We start from the raw sequence: 16,340 nt of genomic DNA on the forward strand, positions 1-16,340 counted from the left end.
GATTATAGGGAAGCCCTGCCTTGTTATTGAATCAAGTCTTTGAACTTTTATTACAGTGTTTTTATCCCTTCGCCCTTCCGTGGCACCTACGAAGGATCCTAAGCATATAATTCAATTAATACTTTATTAATTGCTGTCACCCACCATGTACTCAATACACAGCTGCATAGGAGAAGAAGAAAGGGAAAGATAGGTAGAACCAATAGAATTGCACTGTGGAACACAAACACATGACTAAATAATGAGGCCAGCATTTGACCTACAAGAGGAATCTCATTAATGACATTTGGGTTATGCCAATGTGATATAAATTAGCAAAGACTCAGGAGGAAAGGTGGTAGTATGAAAGACTAAGCTTAGTACTCCATCTTCCCTTTTATCTACTACGTGACTGATTCCACATGTCTGTCCAACTGAGTAGAAGAATAGTTATAGTAATTTTTTAAAACGTTAACTCATATTAACTTAAACATAAGAAGACATGTCCACCCCAGCTCTTGGCAGAGGTGTGACATCCATGAGTATTGTTCATTGCACTATTTTCAAATCTGTTCAATGTATTGATTTACCTATGTTGATTTTTCCTCTTTCTTTTTTTGTCTTTAAAAATACTTGTCCAACAGTAGTCAATGACTATAGTAATCTATTATTTGATAAGCCCAAAGACCCCAGCTTCTGGGATAAAAACCCACTCTTTGACAAAAACTGCTGGGAAAACTGGAAAAGAGTATGGCAGAAACTAGGCGTAGATCAAAATCTCATACCATATACCAAAATAAAGTCAAAATGGGTTCATGATTTAGATATAAAGGCTGATACTGTAAGCAAAATGGGAGAACAAGGAATAGTTTACCCATCAGATTTATGGAGAACAGAAGAATTCATGACCAAACAAGAGATAGAGAATATTAAGAAATGTAAAATGGATGACTTTGATTACATTAAATTGAAAAGTTTTTGCACAAATGAAGCCAAGGCAACCAAGATTAGAAGGAAAGTAGAAAATTGGGAAAGAATTTTTACAACCAGTCTCTCTGATAAGGACCTCATTTCTAAAATATTTAGAGAATTAAGTCAAATTTATAAGAACTCAAGTCATTCCCCAACTGATAAATGGTCAAAGAATATGAACAAGCAGTTCTCAGATGAAGAAATTAAAGCCATCTATAGTCATCTGAAAAAATGCTCTAAACCACTATTGATTAGAAAAATGCGAATCAAAACAACTCTGAGGTATCACATCACACTTATAAGATTGGCCCACATGACAAAACAAGAAAATTATAAATGTTGGAGAAGATGTGGGAAAATTGGAACACTAATGCATTGTGGGTGGAGTTGTGAAATGATCCAACCATTTTGGAGAGCAATTTGGAACTATACCCAAAGGGCTATAAAAATGTACATACCCTTTGACCCAGCAATGGGACTTCTAGGGCTGTACCCCAAAGCAATCATACAGATGGGAAAAGGACCCACATGTAAAAAAATATTTATAGCAGCTCTTTTTGTGGTGGCAAAGAATTGGAAATTGAGAGGATGCCCATCAATTGCGGATGGCTGAACAAGTTGTGGTATATGAATGTAATGGAATACTATTGTGCTACAAGAAATGATGAATAGGCTGACTTCAGAAAAACCTGGAAAGACTTGTATGGTCTGATGCAGAGTAAAGTGAGAAGAACCAGGAGAATGTTGTACATAGTAACAGCCACATGTGCGATGACTAATATTGATAGACTTAACCCTTCTCAGCAATACAAGGATCTAAGACATCTCCAGAGTTCTCATGATGGAAAATTCTATCCATATCTGAAGAAAGAATTATGGATTTTGAATGCAGATCAAAGCACACTATTTGCTATTTTTTTCTTCTGTTGTATTTTGTTTCCTCTTTCTGGTGGTTCCTCCCATTAGTTTTAATTCTTACTTACAATATCACTAATGTGAAAATATGTTTATTAGGAACGTATATATATAGTCTATATCAGATTGCATGCCATCTTGGGAAGAAGGTGGGGAAGGAGGGGGAGAAAAATTTAAAACTCAAAAACTTATTGAAGTGATTGTTGATAATTCAAAATAAATTAATTTTAAAAATTGCAAAAAATACTTATCAAAATGTTATCATTTTCTTATGAAGAAGGACTGTGTCCATGATAGGAAGGTCTTCAGAAAGAGCACTTATTTATCTTTTTGTGAGGATGGTAGTACTAAAAACAGGTCAGATTGGACCAAGAACTGAATATTGTGTTTATTTCATTTTAATAAATTAATATCTGCTTTGAAAAATATAAATAAATAAATAAAAATACCACTTGTTATATAGGATGTTTCTCTGGGAGAAGAAGGGATAATGGGAGATTTTAGTTATGTAAAAAACAGAGACATCAGTAAAAATAATTTATAACATGCATTAAGTTGATCATGATCAATACAGTAGCAGGAAGAAACTATGAAAAAGAGAATAGGTTGGAATAACCTGTTACTCATATCAGCTTCTTTTAGTAACTGTGCATAATATGTTATTCAAGCAAAATCAAAATGCTGAAATGAAGTCGGAGGGCCTGGGTTTGAATACCATCTGTGTTCCTTTTTACCTGTTTGACATTGGGCTTCAGTTTCTTCATCTGTAAATGAGGGAGTTAGACTAAATGATTTCAGATATCCCTAGGTAGTATAGTGGACTCAGAGTCAAGAAGATGTGACTTAAAATTTAGCCTCACAGAGTTACTAGCTCTGTTACCCTGGGCAAGCCACTTATCCTCTTTTTTCCTCGGTTTCCTCTGTTATAAAAGGGGGATAACAACAGTACCTACTTCACAGGGTTGTTGTGAGGATCAAATGAAATAATATTTGTAAAGCACGTAGTACTATGTCTAGCACATAGTAAACATGATACTGTAATCCCGTGAGAAGGAGTATACTTTGATTTAATTAATTGACTTAAACAGTTGTCAGAGGTATCCAAATATACTGGATAGAGACTTGTCCTGAGAGTTAGAAAGACCTGGGTTCACATCCCATCTCTGTCACATGTCAATACGGTCCTGGAAAAATCACTTCACTTCTGAATCCCCTAGCCTGGTCTATGCTCTAAGATCATAAATTGCACACTTGAATCAAAAGAGGATAGTTCCTCATCCTCATCCAGGATTTCCCTATACTGATGAAATCCTAAGTCCTTTCCTCATCCCTGTCCTTATCCTTTTTCTTATCTCTATCCTATTGACTTGAATATCCTCTTGATTTCAGTTGGAGAGTATTCTGAGGTCTGCTCAGAAGCTACAGATTTCCTGTGTCAAGACAAGAAGTGTATTGAATACCATCTAGTTTGTGACTACAAACCTAACTGCATGGATAGGTCTGATGAAGCTGATTGCAGTGAGTACTTCTCTCCAGCTTAATCACTTATATAAAATGTATGATCACAATAAGAAATAACACAGTCTGAAGGGATTCACATAATTGTTATAACCTTGCAGCTTCCTTATGGGCTTGGACAAACCAAAAGATTTTCCACAACCCCACTATATGTCAGCTTCAGCTATTTACCATATAAGGAGCACCAGCTACGTTCTATTGATACCAAATCTTAACTGTTTGAACTGAGGCAGTTGAATGAAGCCTGCAAAAGGCTGGATAGCCATTGGAAAAAAAAAACACTAGATTTTTCTTCTTCTTCATTGTTTCTATTTATGTGTACTAAACCAAATGTTTTTCAACCAGAACAAATGTTTAGGAGAGTGGCTAAATAACATATTAGCTAGCATGTATTATTAAATAGGGTATTATGTCTTGTTAGAGAGTCAAAAAGAAAGATCTACTTAGAGTTCCTTAATTGTTGTTGTTGAACATACTTAAATCATCTTAAGGGACAGCTAGGTGGCTCAGTGGATAGAGTGTGGGGCATAGAGCCAGGAAAACTCATTTTCCCAAGTTTTGGGCAAATCTGGCCTCAGATTTGATAGCTACATGACCCTGGGAAAGTCAGTTAACCCCATGTGCCTCAGTTTCTTCATCTGTAAAATGAGCTGGAGAAGTAAATGGCAAACCTCTCCAGCATTTCTGCCAAGAAAGCCCCAAATGGGGTACTGAAGAGTGAGAAATGACCGACAGCAACATACTCTTAAATGATTTCTTAAAAAATTCATATTAATCTTAGTGCCCAATGGGGCAAGTTAAAAAAATAAAACTATAAAGAATAATTAGATCATCATGATAAAGTGGAAAGAACATTGGGTCTAGATTCAGAGAACTTAGGCCCACATTCTATTTCTAAGGCTTATTATTTGTGAGACTGTGACTTAGCCTCCCTGGGCTTTAATCTCCTTTTCTATTAAATGAAATGGTTTGGACTAGAATTCTAGTTAGATCCCTTCTAACTACAGTTCTATGGTATTACGATTCCCAAAACTTTCCTTCCATTCAGGTTATTTTGACATACTTTCACTCAGACCAGGAATAACAGATTGCCCATTCATCTCCAAATTGTAAATCTTTATGAGAAAGAGATTCCAAATGAGCTTAACCATCTTTAGGTCAAGCAGGGTTTCTTAACCTAGGGTCCATGAATTTTTTTTTTTCATTTTAACAACAGTATTTTAATACAATTGGTTTCCTTTTTAATACCATTTTATTTTAATTTATCTGTTTAAAAGCATTGTTCCAGAAAAGGTTCATAGGCTTCAAAAGAAGCCTATGTTAATGGAATCTACAATAAAAAAAAAAGGTTAAGATCCCTTGCTTTACAGATTAGTCTTATAACTTTTGCATCTATAACCAATGGTTCAAACTCTCTTAGAGCATTTGAAATTCCTAACAAAAAACATTATATATTCTCTTTTTTAAAAAAAAAAAGTTTGGTTCTTCCCATTACACCCAAGCTAGAAGCACAGCTGCTACTCATGGCTTGATCCCACTGCTGACTGGTGCAGTTCTTTGTCCAGCTCTATTTCCACCCTGAGCTAATTTGCCCCTCTGTAGCCAACCTGATACACTGTCTCCTTTTCCCACCCTCCTGTCTCTTGCCCCTGCCACTTCCAAAGTCTCATCTTATTGATGCCAACACTAGACACCTAATAGGAAGAGTCTCCTAACACTTAATAGTCTCTGACTCCATAACCATCAGTCTTAGCCCCTTCAACAGCTGAGGTTAAAAGTGTGTTCCTCCACCTTCAGCTATACATTTAATTTGATAAAACCTACAGTTATTAAGTCCTTACTATATGCCAAGCACTGTGACACATATTGAATATACCATGATAGAAGCAAAAGAGTCCCTGCCTTCAAGATGCTTACTTTTTCAGGAGGAGAGGAAGAGGAAGAGAAGCCACCATAGACAAAGATAGGTAGATGCAAAAACTATACAAAATAAATACAAAGTAATTCTGTGTGTGTGTGTGTGTGTGTGTGTGTGTGTGTGTGTTTGGAAGAGTACTAACAATCTGGGATATTAGGAAAAGCCTCTTTTAGGAGGTAACATTTGAATAGTCTTGAAGGAAGCTTGAAGTGCCAAGAAACACTGAAGACATATATTGACTCTACCACCATAGAAAAAAAATTACCTTTTAATAGCGCTTGAACACCTGTTTCCTCAATGAGTACTGCAATTGAGATATTACATGTAGGTCCTGAGTAGTGTTAATGATAAATCCCAAGAAGAGGTTACCTTATTTAATTTTACTTTATTCAAAGTATATTTGTATTTAAAAAGTAGTAATTGATTCCAGCCCAATGGAAACATGCCATATGAATTTGACCAATTGGGTAGATTCATTATTTTTACTAATCATGACCTAGCTGTAATTACCACCAAGTCTTAAAAGACTTCTCCAGAACTTTAGGAATGACATAAACATTAATTCTATCAAAATACAAATATAGAAAACCATTCATATCTTGAGCCAGTTTGACAAAGAAGCCAAACCCTGTTGGAAAATTTATGAAAATTTGACTAGCAGTAGAATTTGAGCAGAGTACCATTTACCATTTGAAAGGTCGTGATGAGCCAGCTTGAAAGGTGCTCAGAGGAATTGATCACTGCTAATAAATTATTCTTCTACTTTACCACTCAAAAGCATGTATCTCCTGAACCATCTTACCTCTTTATCTATCATTTCAATGGGGATATTTCTTCTTCCGTAACAGTCTATGCAAAAACAATTAGAAAAACAGATACACAAAACACCACAGAACATGTTTTATTTGATATAACAAATATGTTAATTTTGGAGATTATTAGTATTAAATACTTAAAACTTATTAATCTTTGATACAGAATTAGTTTAAGGTTTATAGAGAATGGATACTCAGTTTCAGGGGTCCATTATGATGATAGTGGCTGAACATCAAAGATTTTTATGAATCATTGGGTCAATTAAGGAGAGAGAGTATCACACATAAGTGATATAAATTAAATTTTACTGATAATTTGTAAGAGAGGAAGTGTGGCTTAGCATATAAAGAGCTAACCTCAATCAGAAAGATCTGAATTCATACCAGCTCTTTTGTATACAAGCTAAGTGGCCTTAGGCAGGTATCTTAACCTCTTAATGGGCAATTCTCTACAATTTTATGTGGCCAAGCATCAGGTTCCCAGCTGTGTTGATAGAGAGTTTTCTAATTGTGAGTTCCCAAAACCAATGATATCACCAGTCCAGACCAAACAACTCTGAAAAACCTAAATAAGATATTTTACTGTAAAAAGATCCTGAGAAATTATAATAGTTAATCTTGACCTAGGAAGAAATAATTACCCAGGATTCCCACTCCTTCAAAGGGAAGCAGGGATGACTAGGTCAGAATGATGTACAAAGGTTGCATTTTTTTTTCCTTTTAGAGCAGGATTTCAGATAAATTTCTGGTTACAGAAATTATGGTATGATGGATTTCACTGACTCTGTAGTTAAAAGACTTCGCTTCATTTTTCACTTCTGTTGTATAGTTGTATAGTTGCTTAAGTGACCTTGGTCATCCCTTCATCTCACTGGACGTTAGACTCCTTACTTGTAAGGAATGAGGGAGTTGGATAGATGGCCTTTGAGATCTCTCAAGATCTTTGATGCTATTTTAGTGCCTTCTTAGGGCTCACTCTCTCAACTTACAAGTAAAATAGTAGCTTGAAGTCCCCAGAAGACAATAGCTATTAGTCCCATAAAGGTTCCAGGGATAACCTAGAGATATTGGACTTTCTAATACTGTTGCTCATGAGCCCCCACCAGTGTGATCTCCATTTCATTCAGTCAGTTGAATTCTATTAGCTTTTAGAAAAGAAGTTTCCTGAGAAGGTAAATAAATTAAAGGTAAAAGAAGAAAATTTCAAGAAATTAGTGAGCCTGTTGGATCTTGGCTAAATCCAATGTCTTTAAGACATTACTGACATTTTCCTTTTCCCCTTTGATATGATATTGCCCTTTGGCAATTTTGATTTTTGTAACCAGTGGCAGAAACCTCTTCAGTGTGAGATTTAGAAATGGGAAGCTCAGAATCTCATCTCTTTCATTGGTCAGATCTGGGGTTAAGTTTATTATTTCAATTGAAAATGATAAAAATCTCATCTGTGACAGCCAGTGATCATTTTTTATTTTTAAAGAGTACTGCTGCTGAATGAAAAATAGGTGAATATTAAAAATAAAATGATCCCCCCCAAACTCTCCCCTTGCCCAACAAGGTCCCAACTCAAGTATAAAATCCTATAGAAGTGAGGCATCTGTGTCAAGAACATATGTGCTTAAGGGGTGCCTTCTTATTTCTAGCTCAGTAAATCTTTTTCTCCCTTTGTGGAGACCCCATGAAATTCATTTTAGTTATATGTCTCTGCTGAGGTTAAAGGATCAGTACCGTTTTAGAATCCATGGCTGACACTTCTCACTGTTGCAAAGACTTATGATCTCTAATGCCACTAACATCATCAGATGACTTCCTTTACATGTTTCTCTGTTCCTTTGACTTCTGCCACTTTATTCTCTTAGCTACTGCTACCAATTCTGGTCACCAGTGGGAATTTGGACAGGACCTCTCCTTCTCCAAAACTCATACAATTTCCTTGCTATACCATTAGAATACTGAGTCACCTAAGAATAAGAAAGAATTAGAACAGACACATAGGAGCTGGATGGGACAGGGAGTAACCATTATTCCCCCTAACCAGCAGTTCACAGTAGTCCTCTTCTCATTTGCTTTCAGAAGAGGAGAATGAAAGATGGGCCTGCCATTGTACACTCACTCTTTTCTGGCCCAGCACCTCCTGAGTCATCAGTAATTCTAGTTCTTCAGGCATTGGAAGACTTTTTTGTCATCACCCATTATTACTATAACACAGTGTCACCACATAGTAGTTACGCAGTCACATGTGGCTGTAACTAGGTTTCCAAGGTCGGTGTATTTGATTGGAATCAGGAAGAAATATCTGTCCATGCTGTGCCAAACCAGCCACAGAAGGTAAAACTTAGTATTCTTTAAGGGTTTGTTGTCCAGTCCCCCTTCTAAGCTATTTTCTTATCATAATACATTAAACTTTCAAAAAGAAGTCTACTTTTTCAGACTAATGAAAATATTTTTGTCCATGATTTAAAGACAATTTTGGTTCTTGTCCACTTGATTACTATATTTTGTAAATTCATTTTCAAAGCAGCATACTCAAATCATGAAACCAAAAGCTCACATAAGTTACTTCCTTAAAACAAATTTCAAAAACATAAAGCTTTGAGACAGATAATATTCACCTATTTTTCATTCAGCAGCAGTACTCTTCAAAAATAAAAATGATCGCTGGCTGTCACAGATGAGATTTTTATCATTTTCAACTGAAATAGTAAATTTAACCCCAGATATAACTAATGGGAGAGATGAGGAGATTCTGAGCTTCCCATTTCTAAACCTCACACTGAAGGAGTCTCTGCCACTAGTTACAAAAATCGAAATTGTCAAAGGGCAACATCATATCAAAGAGGAAAAGAAAAAATGTCGCCAATATCTTAAAGACATTGGCTTTAGCCAAGATCCAACAAGCTCACTAATTCCTTGAAATTTTCTTCCTTTGCATTTCAAGCATCTTTTTGTCCCTGTGAAGAAGCAAATCTAATTATTATATATTTAATGATGAAAATAAGTACCTCAGTAACCAAATGGTCCCTTTTGAATAAGCACACTATTTTTGAGTTGAAAAGAACCCCAAAGGTCGAACTAATCCATCTAATACTCGAACAAGGATATCTACATTGTTCTTGACAAGTGGTAATCCAGCTTCTAATTGAAGACTACCAGGGAAGAAGAACTCACTGCTTTAAAAGGCATCCCATTTTGCTTTTGTCTGGCTCTGATCGTTAGAAGTTTTGCCTTACTTCGATTTTCCATCTGTTACTCTACTTTCAATTGCTTCTAGTTCAGTCCTCTATAATATGTCATGTCTTTCTTAATACTTCACTTCAGCCTAAACAATTTTTAGTTCCTTCAAATGATTTGCATTTGGCTTGGCTTCCAGTCCTCTTAACCAGTCTGGTCTTGCCTTTAAATATGTTTCAATTTGTCAATGTCCTTTCTGAAATAAGGAACTTAGAATGCAACATGATGCTCCAGACTTGGCTTAGGTTTCAATGAGAAAGAATGAATGTACATATAGACAGACATGTACACACATATTTACAAAAACATACATATATCTGAAAAAGTACATGGTATATACATGTGTGGATATATACATATTTGTAAATGAAGATTAATATTATGCGTGTTGAAATTTTATATACATATATCATTTAAAGTTTTTAACATAGATGGCAAAGAACATTCACTCTTGTTCATATTTTGTTACCCATTACAAAAAACAAAAACAAAAAATAATTGCCTAGACTAGTGAATTTTTTAATTGGATTTATCACATGCACCATCATATACAGCTTTCTTTTCACATTTATTTAAACAAAGAAATTTCTGCCTGGGGTACTTTTACCTTAGCATGCAGTTGAGACACTTGATAAGTATAGCATTGTTGTTATTATGTTGTCCTATATTATTCTGTCCTCAAGATAATAGAATCATAGAGCTAGAGAGGAATTCAAAATTATATAACTGAGCTCCTCTCCTTTTACAGATGAGGAAAATGAGGGCTTTTGAGGCATAGTAGCTACCAATTATATAGGACTTTAGGGTTTTCCAAGCACTTTATATTCATTTGCTCATTTGAGCTTCACAACAGTCCTACCAGGTGGGTACTACAGATCAGGAAACTGAGGCCAAGAGACTTTAAGTCATTTGTCCAGGCTTATACAGTTAGTAAGTTTTAGAGGCAGAATTTGAATCCAAGTTGTCCTGACTCTAGGTCAAATCTTTTGGCCACTATATGGCCTTTAGGTTCCCTTTAGCTTCAACTCTCTTATAATGCAATGAAGTAGGTGGTTTAAAATAGACAGTTGTTATATTTATGTCTTTATTACATATGAGAAAAAATGACAGGAGTATCTAGAATGCCGTATATTTTACTTTCCAAAAACTTATTCAATTAAATTGCCTGTATCATAGTTTTCTCTCTTTGGAAATGAGGTGATGATAATAATGAACCAAATTCACATCCTTGGTGATGGTATAGAGGAAATGGGAGTCTGATCCAGTATGCTTAATTTTTTCTTCACTTTTCTACCTGACTTTTTCTCAGATATCAAATATTAATTACTGAAATATCAAGCAGCCTTGTAATTTCCCCTGTGTCCAGTGATGATATACTAATATTATAAATTGAGGTGTAATGAGGTTATGGCAGCAAGTTCAAGTATGGAAAAAAAGGCTTTTGACTCTTAGCCCTGAGCTCATACCATCTGATAGAAAGTTCTGCTCTATCTAACCAATGGCATCAAAGTATGGTTCCAAATTTAAGGAAATATTATATCACACATATATAAAATCCTGCTTTTGTGTAGGCAGATAGAGAAAGGCAGGCTAGTGTAGTAAAAAGATTGCTTTCTGAAAATGAAACAAAAAGTCCTTATTATATGCCAGTCACTGTGCTAAGTACTAGGCATACAAAGAAAGGTAAAACATGGTTCCTGACCTCAAGGAGCTCACAGTCTAATGGGTAAGACAACAAGAAAACAACTTTTTTACATTCAAGATATGCACAGAGTAGATGGAAGGTAATGTCTGAGGGAAATCATTACAGTGAAAAGGATTGGAAAGGGCTTCTTGTAAAAGATCAGATTTGAGTTGATTCTTGTCAGTGCCTAGGGAATTGATGATGCACAGGTAAGGAGGGACAACAGTCCAGGTATGGGGGATAACATTTGCAAATTAATAGAATCTGGAGATACGGTGCTATATGCAAGGATTAGCAAGCAAGTTGTTGTCATTGGATTGTAGATAATATGGAGGGAGAGTAAGATGAAGAAGACTGGAAGTAGAGAGTGAAGGGCTTTAAATGACTGAGTGTTTTATATTTGATACTGGAGGTAAATAAGGGAACCACCTAACCTTAGTGAGAGGAGAGTGATATGGTTAGATCTGTGCTTTAAGAAGAATCACTTTGAAACAACTGGAAATTGAGGATATGCCCACCAATTGGGGAATGGCTGAACAAGTTTTGGTATGTGATTGTTATGGAATACTACTCTGCTGTAAGAAATGATGAACTCTGTGATCTTAGAAAAACAAGGATAGACTTGTATGAAATAATGAAAAGTGAAATGAGAAGAACCAAAAAAGTTGTATACAATAAAATAAGAACAACTTTCAGGGAATAAATCATTTTGACTATTACAAATACCCAAATTTGCTACCTATGAAGGAAGATACTATCTCTATCAGAAAAAGAGTTGATAAGTAGATTTGTAGAATGATTGTGTGTGTGTGTGTGTGTGTTGTGTGTGTGTGTGTGTGTGTGTGTGTGACTGTAGCCATTGCTAGGGCAGGGGGGATGAGGAAAAAAGGAAAAGGAAAAAAATACTTGATAATTTTATTATATATTTAAAAGGAATAGCAAGTTGTACATAATTGATTTGCAGTTTCATGTGTAATCATCTTTTTTAGTATACTATGTTATGGAAATGCTTATTTTATTCCATTAATATAATTCCATTAATTAAAAATTAAATAATTAAAACTTTTTTAAAAAAAGAAACATCACTTTGGCAATATAATGGGGGGTGAATTTGTGTGGGAAGACAATTGAGGCAAGAAGAGTATCCAGAAGGTTATTGAAATGGTTCTAGTGTGCAGTGATAAGGGTCTACATTACCCTGATTTGTGTAGTGGCTGAAAGGGACACATATGAGAGATGTTGTGAAGGTAGAAGCTACAGGACTTGACAAAAGATATTATGTGGAGGATGAGTGAGAGTGAAGAGTTGAATGTGACACTGAGATTGTAAGCCTGGGTGACTAAAAGAAGGGTTGTCATCTTCGTGGCATTAGGAAATTTGGAAAGAGGGGACTGAGGTTAGTGTGAAAGATGAGTTGTTTTGGCTACGTCAGACTCAAGATACCTCCAGACATCTAGTCTGAGCTGTCTAAAAGGCAGCTGGTGACACAGACTCAACAGAGGCTCAACAGAGACCAGGGCTGGAAGTACAATCTGGACATTATCCGCATCAAAATTTTCATCAAACCTTCAAGAGCTGATGAGTTTATTGAGTGAACTCATATAGAGGGAGAAGACAAGAGGGCTCACATGGATCCATGCAAGATGTCAACAGTTATAACTTCACTTTTCTAGGCCTCAATTTACTCATCTGTAAAATGAAAGGGTATTAGCTATATGGCCTTTAGGTTCCCTTTAGCTTCAACTCTTTTATGATGCAATGAAATAGGTGGTTTAAAAATAGACAGCTGTTATATTTATGTCTTTATTATATATGAGAAAAAATGACAGGAGTAGGTAGAATGTCATTTATTTTACTTTCCAAAAATGCAGCATTTTACAACAAGATCTAAAAATCCCTTGTAGCCAATAGCCAGAGCTTATTTAAAAAGCAAAGGAAACAGCATTCCTGTATCTGATATAGTATTTTCTAAAGTACTAAACATCGTAAGAACTTGATGTTACTACTGTGCCTATGTGTATTTTATTAAAATACATAATATTTCAATTCAGTTCTACTCCAAATGTTAACATCAAGCACATACTATTAGTAAGGTACTAGCTATACCAACAAATATAACAAAAATCAAACAGTCCCTGCCCTCAAAGAGCTTATGTTCTACCAGAAAAGGATCAAGCAACATTGATAAGCACACAAAAATATGACATTATTCTATTTATTTTGGTTTTTAAAATGCAGATGTTGATCCTTTGTTTCATTAGTTCATTTCTGCCAAGTTGTATGCTCCCCATGATTTTGAGTATAGCACCTCCTTTACCTTATTCCTCCAAAATTCATTCAAACTGGTAGATCACGTCTCCAAAAAGCAGCTGCTTCTTATTACTCAGAGTTCTAGTGGTAATCCTGAGGGACTGTGTTCCTGGTAATGTTGCTCCTGGTCCTTCACTGCTGTACTCATTGTTAACCATCAACCAGTAGATATCAATTTGCTTTTAGAAAAGGGATCCACTAAGAAGGTATAGAAATGAGAACAAAAGACCATCATCTGAAAGGAAAAAAAAAGTAGACTGTTTTTACCCTCCATAGAAAGAGTAAGCTCTAAGTTTAAGCATGATAGTAGTAAAGAACATATGTAGATAACACTTAAGGTAAAGGGGTAGACTCTAGACAGCCTTGAAATACTTTCTTAACATTTTCCTTTTGTGGAGTCTTCAAGAAGTTTGCTCTGGGACATAGAGGCAGGATTCAAATCCTTCTGTTGCTCAGTTGAGACTAACTGGGGCTAAGGCAAGCCATCCCACATGCTTCTTGGCCAGGTACATTCTCTGTTGGCCTGGCTTGTTCCACTATATCTCTCTGGTGACCATTGCTAGTTTTTCATTATAGCTCTGGGCTTTGGGGAGACCATGGACAGAAACTCTTAATCTCTTAAACTCATAATGTCATCTAGGTACTTCCATTTCAGGAATAGGGCTTAACCTAAAATGAGGAAATGATAAAAACAAAGAAACAAAGGCAACCTTGTGCTTCCAGACAGCATGGCATGGTGGGAGATGGTGGCCCTCACCTCCCTTGCCGGACTACCACAATATAGGCCAGCCTAACAGCCTTAGAAGAAAGAGAATAATGAATCTGTTGGTCACCCTTACTGTGTACAAACCCATTTTTGGATCAGCAACCTAAACTACCAGTTCTTCCAACTCCATGGTCAATTAGAAGGAAACAGCCCATCATCACAAAGTACTAACCTCTTAGTCATGTGTGTGTCTCCTCTTTTCCAACCAGCATGGTAACTGGGACAGAAACTTGGCAACAAATAAATATGTGTGTTTCAAGGACTAGCCCACACAGGCCATTCTACACCTATTACATGAGTTATTCCCTCTAATGCCCCTAGAGGTATTGATATGAAAAAAAAGATACAAACAATTAAATAGTTTCACTTTTCATGAACCACAATCAGTTATGTAACCAGACTTGATTAACAGCCAGCATAGATGATGAACCACATGAAGAAATATTTGAAGTATTGAAATGAAAGCTTCTTTTGCTGACTAAGGGAATAGTCATTTCCTTATAGCTATTAAGTAGATTCTGTTTACATCAAAAGAAATACATAGTGTGTGTAGACATGCAGGTGATTTCATCAGTCCCACAAGTGCACATCATAAACATTTATTATTAATGGTGTTGTGAATGCATTGAGAAGGTACTGAAGCTGAATTTGCACCTTCAGATAACCTATCATGAACAGTGGCTAACTTTCAGGTTCATTTGTTCTATGATTTTTTTCAAAGTAGTACAATCCAGTTGTACTTTCTCTTAAGATTAAGCCTTCATATTTGGTCTTCCTTTATCTATCTATTCTTACTAATTTAAGAAGAAAAACAGAAGTTCTTCAACATAGTACTATGTGAAAGCATTCTGAATCAGTATTGTAATAAATTTTTCATGTCTCTAGTTTTGGTATTCAGTTTGTTTTTTTAAGACATGAAGAAGGAAATAAGTTTTTCACTGCCAAGAGAGAAAGATTGTCACAGTCAAATTATGTTTTGAGATTATGTTCTGTTCTTGATAATATTGTTGGAAATAAGTATACCCTTGGTCCCTTCATGTGAAGAAACTCAAAATCTTTAAAAATATGTATCCAAATAGACTGAAAGAAAGTATAAGTACCTAGGAATCCACATGGCATATTCTCAAATCAGATCACAATGGTTATTTTAAAAGAGGTTGGATAACATTACTTTGGATCCATTATAAATCTTTTAGAAATTCCATTAAAATCTTAATGAAAATATAAATTTAGGAAATTTTGGGTTTTTTTAACAAAAAAAAATTGGCTTTCAAGATGTGATTTTCTTTGGAGAATGTAAAAATAAATTAATGAAAAATATCACATGTTATATACCCCACTGCATCGATGACCTCATCAATGTCAGTATTTCCTCAAATGTTCTACCAGTAAGACTGGACAAGAGCTATTCAAATTGCTTGGGACAAAGTAAAATAATTATGTTTGTTGACAACCAATAAACCCTACAACTTTTTTACATGTAAAGAATATATATATATATATATATATATATATATATATATATATATATATATATATATATACATATATATACACATATATATACATACATACATATATATATATGGTAGTAATGATTAATAATAATAACTGACATTTACATAGTGCTTACTATGTGCCAGGCATAGTGATGTGATTATCACTTTATAGTTATTGTCTTACTTGATCCTCACAACAACCCTGGGAGTTAGATTTTACAGATGAGTAAACTGAGGCAAGCAGAAGTTAAGTGACACTCCCAGGGTCACACATTTAGTGAAGAATTTGAACTGAAGTCCTCCTGACTCCAGGCCCAGCGCTCTCTCTGCTGCTCCCTAAATATATGATTTGGCATTAAGTTCAAAATATTTTGAAATATCTTTGATTTTTATCTCATTGGATACGTTTGCTTTGGCCAGAGAATCCATTTTTCAAATTCTAGCCTTGATTATAACACATAGTTTTTCATTAGGGTTTGAATAATTTGAGTTCACAGGACATGCATGTAAATTTATCTCTGTCTCATCTAAATTTCTCAACCTTGTGTAATGTTTGGCATTATTTAAGGTGGTATTGCACTATTCTGTCTCCATTTGGAAATTTTTTTGTTAACTTACAGTCCTTTTTATCTCAGTATAGTAATAAATAGAATTGTTCCTAAAGTCTTAGTGCAATTTTAAACTTTACTAGCTTAAATAAAAAGCTCTAATACTATTAATAGTGTTTTACCTGAGA

The 16,340-nt window shown here is 35.2% G+C and overlaps 1 protein-coding gene across 1 annotated transcript in view; it reads left to right on the forward strand.

Moving 5' to 3' along the window:
* MALRD1 (MAM and LDL receptor class A domain containing 1) overlaps positions 1–16,340 on the forward strand; it is an 844,925-nt gene that overhangs the window by 590,078 nt on the left and 238,507 nt on the right. Inside the window, 1 exon segment of the mRNA XM_020966909.2 lies at positions 3,256–3,384. Within this exon segment, the coding sequence (XP_020822568.2) occupies positions 3,256–3,384 (129 nt within the window).

This window comes from Phascolarctos cinereus, unplaced genomic scaffold (genome assembly GCF_003287225.1).
Source record: "Phascolarctos cinereus isolate Bilbo 61053 unplaced genomic scaffold, phaCin_HiC Scaffold_1;HRSCAF=81, whole genome shotgun sequence".
Taxonomy (NCBI): Eukaryota; Metazoa; Chordata; class Mammalia; order Diprotodontia; family Phascolarctidae; genus Phascolarctos; species Phascolarctos cinereus.